Source organism: Ictidomys tridecemlineatus, chromosome 4 (genome assembly GCF_052094955.1).
Source record: "Ictidomys tridecemlineatus isolate mIctTri1 chromosome 4, mIctTri1.hap1, whole genome shotgun sequence".
Classification (NCBI taxonomy): domain Eukaryota; kingdom Metazoa; phylum Chordata; class Mammalia; order Rodentia; family Sciuridae; genus Ictidomys; species Ictidomys tridecemlineatus.
The window spans coordinates 104,122,789-104,142,385 of NC_135480.1; the positions used below are offsets into that span (position 1 = coordinate 104,122,789).

Consider the following 19,597-nt stretch of genomic DNA (forward strand, 5'->3'; position numbering starts at 1 on the left):
ATTTGCCCATCAAATATTTTTCAAACTCTTGTGATGTGCCAGGAACTATGTAAGGCACTTTAAAGGAACTATAGCAGCATTCATGCTTATGACAATAATAAGTGATGAATAAGAACTCAAGAATTTTATTAAAACATATTCATTGTGAATTAAGAATAGTGATATCTAAACAGAATATTAGTACTATGCTTATTATTTGTCTTCCAAATTATATGCATAATCTTTCCCTAACATACTAATAAATAATGAATAGCACAGTACATAGTCTGTAAAAGGTAGAAATTTGACTCTTTAAGTAATTCAGTGTCTCATACAGAATCACATTTCAGCTCCAGTTTCTAGGAAGTATGGAGGTTTCTGTTTATTTTGGAGGAAACACTTCTTTTCACTTGACCATGGATTTCCTTTTTAAAATCAATGTTTGACTCAATTTTCCTGTAAGTGCTAACTTCTACAACATCCTTCCCTTCTTTTGATTTCATGAACTTTTCCTCTTTCTCTTTTTCCTATCTTGTGCCTGTTAAACATGAAATAGCTCTACTTAGATGTATGTAAAAAAAAAAAAAACAGTTACTCAAAACGTCTTTGAGGGCATGAATAAAAGAGTCATTATGCTCAGCTGAATGTCCTTTGTGGTAACAGAATTATTCTGTGAGTCAGTTGGATTATTCACATCTGTTTCTATGAGATTAGTCATTTTGCCAGTGGAAGTCTTTTAAGAATGATCCAGAGATTTACATATTCTGTTTTCCTATCTCAGAATAAAATGTTTGGGGGACTGAAGGGAGATTATATATATATATATATATATATATATATATAGTGTGTGTGTGTGTGTGTGTGTGTTTTCAGTGTGTCTTATAAGAGCTTTAGAGTTTCTTACAGGTGCTCAATGACCTTGTTATTGCTTTCTGGTAGGTGGTGCTCTTTAGCCTCCCTACTGTTGCTGCTTTTGGTAATAGGGACTAACCCCCAAACAATCAGCCATATATTTCATGTTTACTTATTTTGTAAAACAACCAAAGATGAAAAGTCTCTGTTTTCTGATTTTTGGCCTTTGGATATCATAGTGTTTCCTTTTCCAGGAAATAGGCTCTTGCTTTTAAAGCCTTGCTGTGCTGTCTCTTATTGGCTTGTGTAGCAGTGGTGTGCTGTTTTACAATAAATTCAATGTGTGCTGCAGGTGGTTGAAAAGATGTCCTTGCTGAGTTGGTGATATTTCAATTATTAGAGCCTTATGCTTTAGTAGAAGAACTTCTAGGAAATAACTCTGGATTCTAGCTGGATTTCAGAGGAGAGTTTAATTTACTCACTGAATGCCTACTATAAACCATGAGGTGCTGAGCCAGATGCCGGAGATGAAAGGACAGAACAGCAGTGTCTGCTCTCAAGAGGCCTGCCATCTGGGCTGAGCTAGTGGTATTCTCCTTTGCTGGGTATTCTTCAGCTTCCAGCCTCTAAAGGTGGAGTTACCCCAGCCTTCGTTTTTGGACCTCTTCTCATCTGTAGTTATCCTTCATGTGTGTTTAGCCAATCCTGTGGCTTTAAATGCCTTCTGTATTCTAATAATTGACAAATTTATACCGCCAGCCTTGACCTACCTAAAAATTCCAGACTAATATTGCCAACTGCCTACTCAACATTACCATATGAGTGTTTAAACCCATTGTCTAAAATCATACTTTGACTTTTGGTACCCTTCTTTACCCAATGCTCCGCTACCGACCTGCTCTTCTGCAAGTCTTCCTTCATCTTCCTTAACCACCGAGCCATATCCCCAGCCCTTTTCACATTTTTATTTTGAGACAGGGTCTCACTGAGTTGTTTAGGGCCTTGCTAAGTTGCTGAGGCTGGGTTTGAACTTGCTATCCTCCTGCCTCAGCCTCCCGAGGCACTGGGATTACAGGTGTGTGCCAGCACGCTCAGCTCAGATTTATATAATATTTAACAAACCCTTTCCTGCTGCTCCTCAGATGTATCAAGCACATGTCCTGCTTAGGCTTCTCCCCCCACCCCCTTTTGGAATGCTCCAAGTTTCTCCCCCTCAGAGACACCTTATTAGAGATTCGGTCTCTGTCCACCCTATCTAAACATAGCATACCCTGTCTCCTATAATTTTCTTAAACTACTTTTATATTTCTTATTATTATCTAAGTCAGGCTTGACTTATGTTTCTGGTATATTGTCTGTAAGCTCTGCAGAAGTAAGAGCTGTTGCTGTTCAATACCTCGCTCTCTACCTGGGGCTTAGAGCAGGGCCTGATGTATAGCAGCATTCAGTATGAACACTGAATATTTGTGTTATGTTCCAGGATCATGAAGGAGGGGGCACTTAGGTCTGCTGGAAGAAGATTCTTTCCTAGAAAATGATTGAGTTAATCTGGTAAAGGTGAGGAGAGAATATTCTGGACAGATGTGAGTACTTGAGAAATAAGGTGCAGAAGGATGAAATAACTCTTCATGTGTAGTCATCTGTAGCAATTTGAAGTGGAAAGTAATGGCAGATAATGTTGGGGAGGAAGGTAGGCACCAGCTCAGACTATTAAATATTTTGGCATGCCATATGGGCAGAGGAAGACTTTTTCTTGTCTTTTGTTGCAAATTTCAAGTGGGGAAGAAAATCCACAAGAGGGGATTTTGGTTTGTATGTAGAAGGAGAGGCTGAGAGCGACCCATAGTCCTAGTCAAGAACTGAGACTTTAAAGGAGGATGTGTGTGTTGGAGGTTGCTCATGTATTTTTAGAGAGGTACACAGTAGGAGTGAATTTCTATTACTATTGAATTGGAAGTAGTCCTCAGAAAACACATGCAGGTCTGCTTGTTTTCTGATATTTATAGCCCGGATTTCTCTAGGGGTATATAAACATCATTTAGAGAAGAAGAAACCTTCACATTTATGGTTCTGGTACATGTTTATTATTTTTGCCTTGCCCTGTATCATATGTCTGTCCACACTGCCTTTATTTATCAGTTTTTCCTTGATTTTGTGTTAGCTTTATCTCTTCATTTCTTCTAAGAGATGGAATTTAAGTAGCTTCTTTAGTACTCCACTAATACACAGTCCTTCTGTGTTTAATTTCAAGAGAGAAAAGTAAAAAAAGGATACAACTTTTGTTTGAGAAATCAACATATCATGTATCTTTGAGTGCTTGATGATTTCTTTTTTGAGAACAGTGGGGCAGAGTAAATACATTGATTTGGGGTGTCTATTTTTTCAGACTTCAAAATTTTGCTTTTTATAAAGAGGAGTTTTAAGAAGTATAGCTTTAATAAACAATTGTTGAATGGAATGGAAAAAATCCTCTTGTCAGAGACAAAGTGGCAAAGCCAGAAACAGGTTTCTTAAAAGCCTTTCTTTGCCTTTACTTTCATTTGGTACCTTACTTTCTGTTTGTCCCTAGGAAATCCTTCTTTATGATGCCAAGGATTATATTAGGAATTCCTCAGATGCTTACTTGATTGTCAGTAGTGGTGTGCTTTTTGAAATATGGAGAGTGTGCTTTTTCCTGCTTAAGACTAATGACTTTTCTAAATAGAGTTGATTGTATCTGTGTTATTGTGAGAGCAGGGCTGCAGCCTGTATTTGGACACCACCTCAATGAAGGCTTATTTTGTCTTGGATGTTAGAGAAATCCTAGTGTGCTGTGTCCGTTACCTCATATTCCTTGCAGACAGAGGACCTGCTGTTGTAAAGGAACATTCCTACACTGGACACGAATCTCCTGGGGGTCTCCATGTTGCCAGGCTCCATCATCCTCTGACAAGGGCGGTGACACAGCACTCCTCACATTCAGCTGCCAGTCTGATGAGAAACAAAAGGGGCATTCTCCTTGATGCACTATGGAGAGCCTCTGAAATATTAGCTTTCCCCGTTGCTTACTGCCTTTGTCATTCCAATGACCTTGGACTTCATTTTGACTTCTTGCCACTTTCCCAGCCCAGCAGAAGATAGGCTGCCTTCCTAATCTTGATTAGGGTTATATATGAGTATTCGAATGTACCTGCAAAGGAAAGAGAGAATGGTAACCAGTCCTCCCAAATCGTGCTTTCAGGGGACATTTTCTTTGCTGTCCAAACTTTTGTTTTGGCCATGGCAGAAAGCCAGTTTTATCTTTTTTGTTGTTTGCTTTTTAGAATTAAAGAAAAAAGTTGAAAAATACTGAGAATAATAAAATAAGAACATTTATATTCATTCCAAGGTTATTTTTAATTAAATAGAAATAACATTATAATTATAAAATTAAAGTACCTTTTGACTTCTACTGTCTTTTTCCTTACTCCAAAAAATAACCAGTGTAAGAATTTAATGTATTTTTTTATACCTCCACTAAATTCAAAGTAGGATTTTATAATTCTTTGTCAAGATATATTATAATTTCTTCCTTTGTAGTTTTTCAGTCTGGTCTTTTCACTTCATATTGTGTAGAATAATATCAGAATTTGATGTCAAATTTATCAATCCTTTATAATTTATTTTTTTTAAAAATTTTTACTTGTAGTTGGACACAATACGTTTATTTATTTATTTATTTGTGGTGCTAAGGCTCGAACCCAGTGCCTCACATGTGCTAGGCAAGCAAGTGCTTTACCACTCTGCTACAGCCCCAGCCCTATAACTTATTCTTAGTGCATCTTTTTAAAGGAAATCTTTTCCCTTCCAAAAATCATTTAAGATAATCTCTTAATTTTTGATTTTGAAAGATTTTACATTGATGACTCTGAGCCAGATGGAATTTACTTTTTTTATAGTTTCAAATAACAATCTGAAGGTTCCCCCTTTCCCACCATGTGGATGATTTGCATTTACCAGTATTCTTATTGCCACCTCTGTCATATGTCCTATTGTTTATATATATATATATATATATATATATTTCTTTTTTCTTTTTTTCTTTCTTTTTGTACTTGGGATTGAACCAAGCGGTGTCTACCCACTGAGCCACATTCCCAGCCCTCTTTATTTTTTGAGACAGGGTCTCACTTAGTTGCTTAGGGCCTCGCTAAGTTGCTGAGGCCAGCCTCGAACTTGTGATCCTATTGCCTCAGCCTCCTGAGTTGCTGGGATTACAGGCATGTATCACAGGTATGGCTATATTTCATATTTTCCTATTAAATTAACTGTTTCATCTAGTTTTAAATTATTATAGTTTATCTAACAGTACGTCTTCAATGTCATTCCCTATTGAGAGATTCTTGCCAATGAAAAAATATGCTATATCAGTATTTATCTCTTCTTTTATTTCTAATCATGTTTATTTCTGCCTTTCCCTTTTATCTTGACTAGCCTTGCTAAATGATTATCTTTTAGTAATATTCTTTGTTTAAATACTTTTTAGTTTATATTTCTGAATTTTGACAGATAGTACAGTCATGTAACTATCTCCCAAAATCTCATATTCCTCAAACTTTCTACCTGACTCTAGTCCTCTGGCAAACACTAATTTGTTTTCTGTACCTGTAGTTTTGACTTTTCTAGAAAGTCATGTAAGTGGAACTTTATAATATGTAGCCCTTTATTGGTTGAGATTTTATTGATGTAATTATAAATTTATATGCATTTGTAAAATATAAGATCCCATGTACCCTTTCTCCAGTTATAACATTAATACAATATCATAATCAGGATTTTAATGTTGATACAATTGATCTTGTTTGATTTCTCTGGCTTATACTTTGTGTGTACGCTCATGCTCGTTTTAGTTCTATATGTTTTCTTGTATGTATAGGTTCATTTAACCATAATTTAACCATATAGAGGGCATTTGAAAAACATCTGTATTGGGATTTTAGTTATTGTTTTTACAAATAAAATAATCTATGAATATTCACATACAGGTTTTTATGTGAACATAAGTTTTCATTCCTCTGGGATAAATGCTCAGGAGTGCAATGGCTGGTTTATGTGGTAATTCTGTGTTTAGTTTGGGTCTTAGGTCTTCAGTATATTTTCAGTAATTTTAATATATGATGCCAGATCAGGGGCCATCTTCATTCTTAAGCAGCCGGGTATACAGTTTTCCCAACACCTCATTCAATGTTCTTGGCACCCTTATCAAATATGAGAGCTTGTCTCTGAGCACTCTGGTTCATTGACCTATATGTCTGTCTATATGCTAGTACCACATTATTTTGATCACTGTGGCTTTGTAATACAATTTGAAGTTAGGAAGTATGATTTATCAGGGTTTTTTTTTAACCATTTTTTAGAATTGTGTTGGCTAAATCTCACTGAGATTTCATATGAATTTTAGTCTTTTTACCACTAAATATGTAGGGTCTTTTGTTCATGGGCTTTATTAGATTAAGAATGTTTCCAAGATTTACTTTTTAAAATTGTGAATAGGTGTTAGTCAAAAATAGATTTACTCAAAAGTTTTCTCCATAAATATCATACCAATTTCTTTATATAGTGAATTGAATTGACTAAATTTTTTAATGTTTAACTAGCCTTGAATTCCCAGAATAAATCCTACTTGGTATTATATTGTAAATCCTACACACACAACACACACATATATGAATTAAAGAGAATTTGAGTTGCTAATATTTTGTGAAGAATTTTTATGCCTATTCATAAGGGATATTGGTCTATGATTTGCCTTTCTTATATTGTCTTTGTTTTGTTTTAATATTAAGATACTGCTGACCTCATAGAATAAATTTGTAAACATTCGTTCCTTTTTTCCTAGAGCTTATATAGGATTACTGTTATTTCCTTCTAAAATATTTTGTAGAATTTATCAGGAAATTATTTGAGCCTGATATTTTCTTTGCTGGAGATTTAAATTATGAATTGTTTATTTGATAGATACAGCATGAGTCATGTTATTTGTTTCTTCTTGAGTGAGTGTTAGTAGCTTGTGTCTTTGAAGTGCTTTGCTCTTTTCCTTCTTAGTTATTGAATTTATAGATATGAAGATGTTTATAATATTCACTTATTATTAGCCCCAATGTGTGTAAGATCTTTAATGATGTCCCCTCTTTTAGTCCTAATATTGGCCTTCAATCTTTTTTTGATCAGAGGTTTATCAAATTATTAACCTTTTCAAAGACCAACTTCAGGTTTCATGGTTTTATCCACTTTCTCTGCATTTCGTTTCATTGATTTCTATTCATATCTTTCTTAGTTCCTTCCTTCTTCTTGTTTTGGGTTTAATTTGCTCATCTCTTTCTAGTTTCTTACGCCTAGATCATTGACTTGAGATCATTCTTCTTTTTTATTGTAAACATCCAGTTTTATAAATTTCTTTTTAAACATTGCTTTAGGTACATTCTATAGTATTCTACATATTGATTTGATTATATATATTATCTTTTTTTTTTTAAGTACTGGGGATTGAACCTGGGGCACTTACCACTGAGCTATATCCCAGCTCTTTTTATTTTTTATTTTAAGACAGAATCTTGCTAAGTTTCCAAGGCTGGTTTTGAACTTGTGATCCTCGTGCTTTAGCCTCCTGAATTTTTGTAATTACAGCAATGCACCACCACATCTGGCTGAATCAAAAAGGTTTTTAAATTTCCCTTATGACTTCCTCTTTGACTCATGGGTTGTTTACAAGTGTGTTGTTTGTTTCCCAGTATATGGGAATTTTATAGTTGTCTTTTTGTTGATGATTTCTAGTTTAATTGTATGACAGTAAGAGAATATTTGTTGTATTAGTTCCATTCTTTTAAACCTGTTGTGGTATATTTTAGATGTTTTTGGTTTAGTCTGCATTCTGAAGTTATTGGGTATGTGCTTCCTGTCGATCAAGTTGTTAGTGATCTTCAGGTCTTTTAAATCTTTGACAATTTTTTGTTCTGTCATGTACTGAGAGGAATGTGGAAATCTCCAACTTTGATTGTGTATTTGTCTGTTTTTAACCTTTTTTCCATCAGTTTTTGCTTCCTGTATCTTCTGTGAATATATCTGGTTTTTCAGATACATACAAGTTTAGGATTGTTATCCTTTTCTGCTTGAGTTCACCTCTCCCTAATGTTTTTGCAGTTGTCTCTAACCAGCTTCCCAGATTCTTGGTGTGGGACAAGCTCTTATAATGGATTTTAGAAAGCCTGTCCTGCAAGAATTACAGAGATAGTACAGATCTAGTCATTGAGGCAGCAACTGACTTATGCCATAACTGGTGTGGCCAAACTATCTTTTTTACTTCTTTTACCTAGACGCATTGCTCTAGAGAGATATCCTTAGACAGTAGAACTTTTGCAGGTTTCTTTTTTTTTTTTTTCCATCATTTCTCCAAGCCATCTTCACATCACCCAAATTCTACCCCTGCTTCAATCAGTAAACCTGGCTTAAGTTTCCTCTGTCCTGTGGACTACTTTTAATCTCCTTTGCCTCATAGGATCTGAGTTCCTGACTGCTACTGTCTGCTTCACATACCCAATAACAGTTTAGAGTCCAGTATTTTATGATCCCAGCTCTTTGATCTGTATTGCTATTTATTTTCTGGCCCATAGAGATGCTCATCATTTTTAAGCCTGCATTATATCTTCTTGGATTTGGACATTTTTATATTTCATCCATTTTACTCTGAGTTTGGAGTAGAAGTACACTAAAATATGAACTTATAGAACCATTTTGTCCAAAGTCCTAATGATAATATAAATGCAGATTAAAGTCATTTTAAACTGCTATGTGTTACTCCATCATCTGAATAGGTCACATTCTATTCACTCACTAGATAATTTTGATAAAATTTGATTTCAAGAAATAGCAAGTTGAAACATTGTTCCATAGCTTCATCTTGATGGAAAACTAAATGAAAAATACTAAGTTCAGTTCAAAACACTTTGCTACATGTAAAATGTGAGAATAAATAATTCTGAAGGTAAGGAAATACAGACCCCAAAGAAGACAAGCAGGAAACATCTATGGCTTAAGCTAAGTAAGAGAATGCACTTTGAGATAGAAGATCATAAAGAGAAAAGAAAAGAGAATTTAGGAGTGAATTTTTAGGACCACCCACATGTAGATAGTAAAAAGAGAAATAAGAGCTCATGAAAAGAGATTGAAAGGGGACATTTGAAATGTAGGAAGGAGAAGAGAATTTCTAAAACAGTATTCATCATTTTAGTAAACCACTAAAATGATGAGAACTAAGAAAAATGATAGCCTGAGAACCAGACTTAAATTCTAATTTCTACCCTTCTTTTCACTAGCTATGAGACTTGGGGTTAACAAACTAAGTCTCAATTATTGTATCTGTAATGATCTCTAAGGCTCCCTCTGCCTTCAAAATGTGATGTTTATGGGTTTTAATGGATAGAATATTAGACTATGAGAAAACTATTTCAGGAGAGTGTAATATCCCAGTTTTAGAATGTAAAGCAGGTTTCTTTGATGCACCATGATATGATACCATATCAGAATGAGAGAAAGCATACTATAGCAAAAGAGATTAGGTAACAGCAATCAGAAGATATTTGGAATATAGTTTTGAATTCCTCATAATGCCATGGAAAATAAAATAAACTTAATGAATGTTTTTCTTTTAGTTACACTCCAGTGATTTTTGTTCAGCCAAGTGAATATTCAGGAATTTTTCATGTTTTATATGCTGTATTCCTTCAAGAGAAGAGATACATGTATTAGGGATTAATTTTGTAGTAAAATAACTTCATTTAGAGTAAAACCTCTAGTTGATTCAGTATGGATGTGCATTTGAGGAATGATAGGTTAACAGAATTGTTATTTTAAGGCTGCTACTTGGACCACCTGTAAACGCACCTCTGGGCAGTTGAAAGGGAATAAATAGAGCACTTCTGGGATGTGGTTTAGGCCGCTACAGGAAATATAAATCTCATTTTTCTCTAGGGTACTCCTTGAGATTGTGAGCTGCTTTTGGTGGGGCGGGAGGGGAGTGGAGGTATGATATTTATATCTGGAAACTTTCTGACATCAGAAATCACCTGATTCTAGGCATACCTATTTTCCAGTTTTCCTGAAAATTATGTAAACTGTACACTGTTTGTAGTATTTAGTTAGGATAGTTTATAAGGTGACTCAGAGCTGAGAATGAGTTAATCTTCCATCTCTGTCCATCTTTGGATTTTAGGTTTATCAGAAGTTTATCCTCAGATTAAGATTTATGGCAGAAACTTTCAGTCTTTTGTAAACAGTATGCCAAATATTCACTTATTCTAGTGTCATAGATGTATGAGTGAACTGTGGTTAAGGAAATACTCTCAGGTCTTAGAAATCAAGAGTGAAGATGGGCATGAGGAGAAAGAGGCATACCCCTCCTAAACATGACCTTATGGTCACATTTGGTAGGCATGCCATGGATCCGGAGCCCCTCATGGGTAAAGTCTTGCTTATTACCTTGGGAGTAGAGCTAACTTAGCTCCATAAAGAATGGCTTCTTCTCCATTCCTCTCTCTGTTGGTGCCACTTCAACTCAACCCCAATCTGCTGGTAACCTGATTTTTAACTATTCATGATTCAAAGACCTTAAAGTTGTAAGAAGATTGTCATTTAATAGGAAGAGAAAATAAAGCACAACCCCAGTTTGTATGTGGGTGGTATTCTCCACAGGATTTCAGCTAATATTTGGTTTCCTTTTATCACTTTCAGTTACCCATGTAGTCATGCTGGCCTTTATGCTGTGTGTAGAAAATTTTGTTTTGCCAGTAATTGGTCATTTTATGTTAGAAGGCCATAGTGGAGTGGAACAGAGAACTTCTGAACACAGATACAGTTTTATTGTATTTGATGATTGTAATCCATCCTTATTTCTAGTAATTTTCAAAGTAGGTTTATAGCATTTTGGCCACTTCAAAATAAGGCTTAAACACTTGTTAATAACCAGATGAAGATACTCATTGGTAGAGTATAAATTGAGATAATTACCTTTGAAGAATACTTAGTCATCAGAAACCATTTACCTCTTAAGACTATAACTTTGGGAAGACATTGAACTGTTCCTAAGAAAAGCTCTGGTAATGCAGATTATATAGATATAATTCAGTTTGAATGGAGTTTTGAGTAATGAATAAAATACCCAAGCTAGAAGACTAGAAAGAAATTGTTTTCTGAAATTTAACAAGTGCTTTGTAAAATCAAGACTTCTTAGATTTACTAATGTAAATATCAGTCAAGCTGCTTAAAGACAAGCTAAAAATAAGAAAACTAGGAGTAAACATTATATAGAAATCAAACTTTTTAAATATAACTTTTCAGGGAACATATTCAGTGTATAAAGTGAATCTCAACTTTAATATTCTTTCTTTTTTTCTATGTAAGAGGGAGCTCACTTTCAAAATCCAACCCATATACTAAAATCTGCTGGACTTACTTGCAAATTGATAAATAAATATTTATTTTATAATTTAAGCCAGTAGAAAGGGGAGTTTGGAAAATGATAATGGAGATGGTACAAAATAAGGTTGGAAAGTTATAAAGGAGCCAGATCTTAAAGGATCTTTTGTACTCAGTGTATTAGTTTTTTATTGCTGCTGTAAAAAATTATTGTAAATCATTGTTTTAGTGGTTTAAAACAATACATACTTGTTTTATCCCAATTTCTGTTGTCAGAAGTCTGGGCACAGTGTGGCTCAGCTGGCACTCTGCTTAGGGTCTCACAAGTGTGAAATCAAGACATCAACATTATTGGAGGCTCTGGAAACGAATCACCTTGCAGGCTTATTCAGGATGACACTTTCTATGTGACTTCCTCTATCTTCAGGCCACTAATTGTGTGTCACATCTTTCTTATACTACTAACTGGAAAATTTCTCTAGTTAGTCGCAGAAGAGATTTTCTTTCTTATACTACTAACTGGAAAATCTTTCCTGCTTTAAGATTAGGCCCGCACAGATATGTAGAGCATAATTCTACCTACCACAAGCATGTTAGAGTGAGGGCTTTATTCTGAGGGATATGTGTTTTAAATAGAGGAGTGAGCTGACTAAATTTGTGTTTTATAATGTTCACTTTGGTAATAATATAGATAAGGATTTCATACAGTGAATAATAAGTGCTGTCCTTGGTGCTGACCACATCACCTTAGATGTGATCTGGAGTTCACAACTGCCAGGGCTGTTGACTCCAGGAACATTCTGCTTGAATTTCAGTCTGGTAATTAGGAAGCCTTTTTCCAAACTGTTCCCATACCATGTCTCCTAGATCTCTATTTCCTTTGAAATTCAGGACTGACCGTGATTGATCGAAACTAAACCTCATCCACAGGGGAGTGTGGGAAATTCAGTTTTCAGCTTTCTGGTCTTTGCAGAACAGAAAGGCCTATCAGGAGGAGGCCTTTCTGTACTGCAGAATAGATATAAAGGAAGCTCATCTCATTTAGGCATCCATAGAAAACCATAGCAATCCATATATTAACAAGGCCTTGGATTTACAAGGCAATAAACAAGAAAGATGCATATAGATTTTTTTTATTTGTTAAAATTAGTTATACATGACAGTAGAATGCATTTTGACATATGATACCTGAATGGAGTATAACTTCTCATTCTTCTGGTTGTATAAGGAGAATTAGTAAGATGGGTAATTGATTGAGAGAAATAGAGAGGAAAGATAGGAGTTCAGAATGACCACCTAGTTTCTGACTAGGGTAAATAGGTAATGCTATTTCTATGAAAGACTGACAGAGAAAATGGAGTAGCAATGGTTTCTGGACACGTTGATTTTGAGAAAATTCTAGGACTTCACAGTGTCCCAATTTGTAGACCATTTAATTTATAGGTACCCTTGCTCATTTATAGAACGGCATAATTTTGTCATAATTTTGTCATAATTTTGTGTTCAAATATGTTTTGTAGTTGAGATTGGTTCCATTAGCTATAGTGTTAAGTATAAATGAGCCTAGGAGTATACATTATTATTATTATAAGTTATAGTTTTTTATTTAAATAGACTCATAGCTTACCACTAGTCCTTTTATCTTATTGTTGAATAACTTTGTTTTTGTTTCCCCCAGAAGGACTCATGGGTACTCTACTCTCTAAGTCCTTTCTTGTTTCACAATAGCTGTTTGTTAAATTTCTTCCTAAACAAAACTGGGCTGGTATAATATTCTTGAGTCATCCTTTCTAATTTTTTTATTTGGTCAGTAATAGTGTTGTTGTGTTCTTCAAGTTTGTTTCAGTCTGTCTCCCTTTCTATCATGTTCTATAGTTTATTATATATCTTTTGAGCTCTCAGGTTGTTATATCCACACACTTATTTCTAGTCCTTACAGTATTTGGGGTGCATTTTCTTCTTCATTTGTGTTTTTTTTTTTCAATTGAGTTCTGCCTGTTTTTTACTTATTTATGTGTTCCTTTCCTTCATTCTTTTTGCTGTGATATGTACTTAGTTATTTTCCTTGACAAAGTTTGAGGGCTAGGGTGTTACTATGTTGTCTGATTTTCTATAGTCTGAGGAAAAACATCTGGATTTGGGGATCAGCTTATATTTAACCACGTGACTTCTGTCTTTTGAGGTTGTTTAAAATGAAATAATCTGTTTTTACCTACTTGGGGCATATGCTAAGAAATGGGGTAGGGAAAAGATACTTTTAGACTGTGAATCACTGCATGTTTTAAGATTGGACAACTTCATCTTTTTGTTTTTGGGGTTTTTGTTTGTTTTGTTTGTTTGCCTTTGCTAAAATCCCAACATCCTGACAGATACAGAGGCTTTTTGTCACCTCTTCAGCCTGATGAACTCCTTAGCCCCTTCTTGTGCTTTTCTTTAAATTAGGAAGTGTTATCAGGACACTCAGGGTTTATCTCTTTACTCTCATTCTCTATGATGGTGTCTGGGGTTTGGATTCTGATCCTTGTTTCGCTGAACAGCATGGTGCAGAGCTTTTGGTTTCTTTAAAAAGGTTAGACAGTAAGGTTATGTCCTCTCTTCTTTTGTTGCTGCTGGTTATTTTTTTAAAATCTTTTTTAAAAAATGCTATTTTTGTTTTAAGTCCTAAGAAAAGATTCTGAGATCTGTTTCATCATACCTTTTCTAAGAAGTCCCACATAAGTAAGTAGATTTCAGTCTTATATTTTCTAAGGGATGCATGCATTTTACTAATATAAGCTCCAGGGCAACCAAGATATAATGCTAATATTTTTATTTAGATATGAACTTAGGATTTACAAAATGTTCACTCATTGTTATTTTATTTAATTCTTTTGATTATCTTATAAAGAAAGAAGGGTGGGACTTAATAACTAGTTTTACTAATGAGGAAACTGAGAACTAAAAGGATTGAGTGAGTTGCCATGTGTCACACAGCTCATTACAAGATGGAGTCAAGACTCTAAAGTCAGAGATAATGCTACTTTTACCATGCCTTGTTACTCCACTTATAGGAAATTATTACCTCCATCTCTAAGCACAGATGTCTTACTATATCATTAATGTTCCTACAAACTTTATTATGACACTGAATTTACTGAGTAAAAGCCATGAAGTGAGAGATTGGAGAACAAACTTGTGTGACTATGGTATTCTGATTCATAATTAAACTCAGTGTGACTTAGTTATAATAAAAGTCATATTAAGTCTTTTTACCACCACCACCCCAAATTCCTCAATAAAATTCTCCAAGGATGACTGAATACAAGATATTCTACTTGGGTAATTTGACCCTGTGGGCCCTATTCTCATTTCTATAATTTACTTTCTTCTTGATGTGTTTTGCTTTTTATTCCTACTTTAATGAACTTGTATTGTTTATTTTCTCACTTTTTTTCTTCCAAGACTGTATCCTTGACTTTTCCATAAATTCCTTATCTTACAGCTGAGGCCAGGCTGGAACATTTAAACATATATGTTGGGTTCATAGCCAACATATATGTTGTTGGCTACCCAAGACCTCAGAAATTGCTGACCTACTTCCATCATCCCATTTATTATCAAGGAACATATACTTAGATATCTTCCCTTGATGATGACAACTAAGAAAGTACATCACGTGGAGAAGTTAGATTTTCTCAGTAATCTAGGTTCTAGGTTCTGTTTTCTTTCTAAATCCATTCTTATCTAATGCAGACCTGGTGACCATCTAAAGGATAAATACTTTCTCTCTCCACAAGGATGTGATTTGCTGTGGTTTCAACAGGACAATCCTATCAGGTCACAAAATCCACAAGAGTTATCCAGTCAATCTAGATACATACCTACCTATATAAAACAATAAATAGAGGAGGTAATATTAAAATAAGATATTGAGTAGCAGTATAGTTTACCTATAGTCCGGAAGAAATCTATAGCTCATGAGCTAGTAGTTTAAACTGACCTTTCTTTGTTTTATCCATGTTTTTATCCTTCTAGGTATCATGAACTGATAACAAAATATGGGAAGTTGGAGCCTTTGGCAGAAGTGGACCTAAGACCCCAAAGCAGTGCAAAAGTAGAAGTCCACTTTAATGATCAAGTGGAAGAAATGAACATTCGGTTGGACCAAACTGTTGCAGAACTAAAGAAACAATTGAGAACTCTAGTGCAATTACCCACAAGCAACATGCTCCTCTACCATTTTGACCATGAAGCACCCTTTGGCCCAGAAGAAATGAAGTATAGCTCTCGAGCATTGCATTCCTTTGGCATTAGGGATGGAGATAAAATTTATGTGGAATCCAAAACAAAATAACCTCTACCAGCCTTGTAAAAACACACATGAGGACTTCTTGCAGGGCATTTGGTTCCAATGTGGTTTTCTTTAGGAGGGAGAAAGTTTTTGTTTGTTTTGTTTTGTTTAGCCTTGGGAGGGGTTTTGTATTTTTTTTCCCCAGGAATGGGTAGGGGGCCATTTTTTGGTATTTTCTACCACAGACTTCTTCGGCTCAGCCAGCAGAATTGGTCCCATATCCAGTCCATAAGCCCTCTCATGAAAGATGACAACAAAATCACCGACTTCTTACTGTGCTCACTAGGGTTTGTCTGCCATTTGGTCATCATTACCGTTAGGTATCCTCATAAAAATAGCATGAATAGCCTAGCCCCTCAGAAGGGTGACTGACAGTATTTAAATCAGGAGTCAAGGACACTTCACAGGAAGGGCCATCACTTCTCTCCCACTTCTCCCTGTTTCCCTCCCTTTCCCTCCCTCCTTTTTTTGGTTCACTTTATTCACTTTGATTTGTGTCAGCACGTGTTTACCTAATAGTTTTATTCTATTCAAAATTAACTTCTTATTTCTCAACTTGAGTGATTTTTTCTCCTTCATTTCTCCCTTTTAAAATAATTTTGAGTGTTTTAATAAGCATTTTTCAACCTGATTCTGATCTCAGGTATTCAGTAAGAACCTGTAACTCTGTTAGGATCTTAAAGAAGAGCAGATGGAGAGTCAGAACTCCAGGAAAACTTGATATTTTTCTGGAAGCATGGGCAGAGCAGTCTGATCTCTTTATGCTACTATCTCACTTTTAATGCCCCTCGTGTATTATATCAGCCATTACTTCCATAACATGAAACATGTTAGATTCCAGATTTCTTTTATTTTTGCTTATGAATGTATTTCCCCATATCTTTCTTTTTCATTACTTTAAACTATTGGGAATAGAGGCCTGACTTTATGAAGAATCCAGTGGACTGCTAGATATCCATGCCAGGAGAATGGAGAATCAGCTAACAGACTACCCCTGGTGTGTGAGGGAATGAAGTTGGGGGATATGAGAGAATGAGCTTTGCGAATGTCCTGCCTCTGTCATCCATTCAAAGCCCTTGCTCTTGCACTTTGCATTAAAGGTGGGAAATTTTAATCAAAGGGAGCTTTGATTCCCAGTTTGTTCCTGGGGTTTTGTGATGTAATAACTCAACAATTCTTTTGGTTTTACATTTCAATTTAGTTGCCACTATAGAAGAGTAAAGTATAAATGTCAAAACTTCCAAATTGCCTCCAAGTCATATTTTTTGTAGAAGTACATTTAAAGCACTTTTCCTGTAAAAGCTAGCCCCTTACCTACTCTGAAATCTTTGTGCTGTTTTCCTATTCCTATTTACCAGATGTAGTCTCTTTCTTTAGTATGTCTTTTTTGGTCCACCATGTTTAGAGGTGGGAGACTTGAGAAACCCAGTTTAACTAGGGCAGAAGGTAGGCAGGTAAAGTACTTTTCAAAGAATGCAATTATTAGCTGGTTGCATTTGACCTTTTGACCTTTGTTATATAATTCAACCCCTCCTACAAACTTCATTTCTTATGAAATTTTTTGATAACTCTTGTAAATTCTTCATGTATGGGGAGTTGTGTTTATTATTGCTACTTTTTAAATTTTCCTATGCCATGTGGCAGATGTTTATTCTCTTAATGCACTTCAGGTTCAGTATCTGTAAAGCCTTTGACTCAGGCCTACTGAGGCAAATTTACATTCACTGTAACATTAAAGGTGGAAACCAAAGGGTTTGAGAAAGATGAATGAGGCCTATTCTCCTTCTGCTGTAGGCTGTATCTTTCAAAATCATAAAAATGAGCAATGGAGATCCAGGCTGAGTATAGACAAGAACAATTATTTTGCAATCACATTTTCCTGACAGATTTTTGGAACTAGGGAAAAAAAAGTGTGGCAACAGTGTCATGAAGATTAAAACTGTGGGTGCTTTGTGTTTGTGCGCATGAGTGCAGATGAGTTTGAGAGAGAAATTGTGTAATTGAGCCCGTCGCTTTTGTCACCCTGGGAAACAGATGCACTCTTATTTTTTGAAGTTGAATGATCCCTGACTGTCCCACAGCAGAAGGTGGAGTGAACACTTATGCTTTAATCATAAGTGGAATGGTCACAATAAGATATTTTATATATGACAAAGTTTTATGAAATGCTTTTTTACTGTTAGAGACCTGTTTCTTCTGTTACTATAGAACACAGTGTTTATCAACTGCAGGCATAATCCTTTTATTATACAGTTGCATGTAAGGGGAACTTCTCACTTAATTCAGCTGACATGGGTATTTTTAGGGCATTGTAATTGCTGGTTTTAATAATTTCTGAATAATTTTTGATTAAGAAAAAAATCTAATACAATTACTGGTCTTTTAGAGTTACAGAAGTAAATGAGAAAAGCTGTTTGAGCATGTGTACTTATAGATTCATTTGAGTGGCAGAGTAAAGATGCTGCTTTTGAAATAAAATTGGTGCTGTGTAGACACTTCTAACCAAAATTCTTTTTATAACAGGTCCAAGAGAAGGAGAGAAAAGACCACGGACCTTTGAGTCTACGAGTCATACCTAATGGATTGTCCATAGCGTGTCCATATTTTAATGTTGACTTTGTTCAGATTCAGTGGGAGCATATTGACTTTATGAGGCAAAATGCTGTCATAGCCAGTATTGTAGACGCATTGCTTCAGGCACAGTGTATAGAATACACCTCTCTGAAACAAGTTCTTTTTGGTTATGAAAAAGGAAAGCAGTAATAAAAGAAAGCCAAATGAAAACCAAGGGGCCCTTTCTACATGTGGCTGCATTGCTGCTGAAGCCATAGTAGAAGTCAGTTTTTGAATATGAATTGTCGAAATATCCCAGATTGCTTTAAAGAAAAACAAGTACAGAGTCATGTCTTTATTGTTAAGTTTTCTGTTGTTTCTGTAGCCTATTGCCACTCTTGCCACAAATATATAAGAAAGCAGTAGAGATTGTAAGCACCTTGTTTTTGAAGACCTTTTGGTGAATATTAAGCCCAAAACATAAGTCCACTGTGTGTAACAGGGCTGAATGCTACAATGCTGTTTTTAAAACAAATTGTTGTTTGCTTTTAAAACTAAAAATTCAATTCTAATTAGATTTTTCAGCTATGTTGCAAAGCCAGCAGTGTTAGAAGCAGAGGGCACTTGTTGCACAAAGAGCTGATCACTATGTGAAGCACGCTGCCGATAGTTTTTAGTAACGCACGTGTGAGTGTGGCTTGCTACATGGGAAATGCTAGGCTCCAGGGCATGTAAAACATGAATTCAGAATACTAGATTGTTCTAAGCAATGTCATTTCTGTTTATGAATTTGATTTTTCCCTTCATTTCATGTTAGATTGAAAATGCAAACAAACTGCTTTCAAGAACACCCAGAAGCTATCTGTGTTGCCAGATGTGTTGTGAACACTACTATTTTCATAGGTGCTTCCTTAAAATGTATGTCCATTGTAGTGATGGTGAGGGACTGGACTCTCTCAGGCTCTTTACTTGCCAGTTGTCTCCTGCAGTTAATGGAAATATATATATTTTATTTTAGAACATAATTTAAACATGAAGGTCTATTCTTTGCACTTTTTATTAATATATATAAATATATATATATATAGATAATCTTTAAAAAATTAAAAATCCAAGTCCATTTTCTCTTTGTGTTTTGATTTTTTTTTCCTGGAGTGTTGGGTCAAGGGTATGTTTATTTTTATACAGCTAAAAGGGACATCAGTTCTGTGGTTGAGTGAGTTCTTTGGTCAGATGGCCTAAACTAGTAAGAGTCTGACCATTTTTATCAAACTTAATTGGATTTTTTTCTGAAATTGAAAATTGCAAAACAAAGATTTATAAGAAATGTGTTATTGCTTTTATGTTAGCAGGATTTCATACTTCTCACATGCTTCCTTTTTATTTGTTGAGGATAAAGCCTATCTTTAGAGATATTTGGTACTCCCATTTTTGGAGAAAGATTGAAAATCTCAC

General features: G+C 35.1%; 1 protein-coding gene across 7 annotated transcripts in view; it reads left to right on the top strand.

Moving 5' to 3' along the window:
• Tbcel (tubulin folding cofactor E like) overlaps positions 1 to 19,262 on the top strand; it is a 57,466-nt gene extending 38,204 nt beyond the window's left edge. For 4 of the 7 annotated variants that reach the window (XM_078047177.1, XM_005328385.4, XM_078047180.1 and 1 more), the window contains one exon: positions 15,274 to 19,262. In XM_078047177.1, the coding sequence (XP_077903303.1) occupies positions 15,274 to 15,592 (319 nt within the window). In that variant the 3' untranslated portion in view covers positions 15,593 to 19,262. The remainder of the gene's footprint in view (positions 1 to 15,273) is intronic. The other 3 variants (XR_001229858.4, XR_005733794.2, XM_078047181.1) reach the window with 3 other exon arrangements.
• The last annotated feature ends 335 nt before the right edge of the window (positions 19,263 to 19,597 follow it).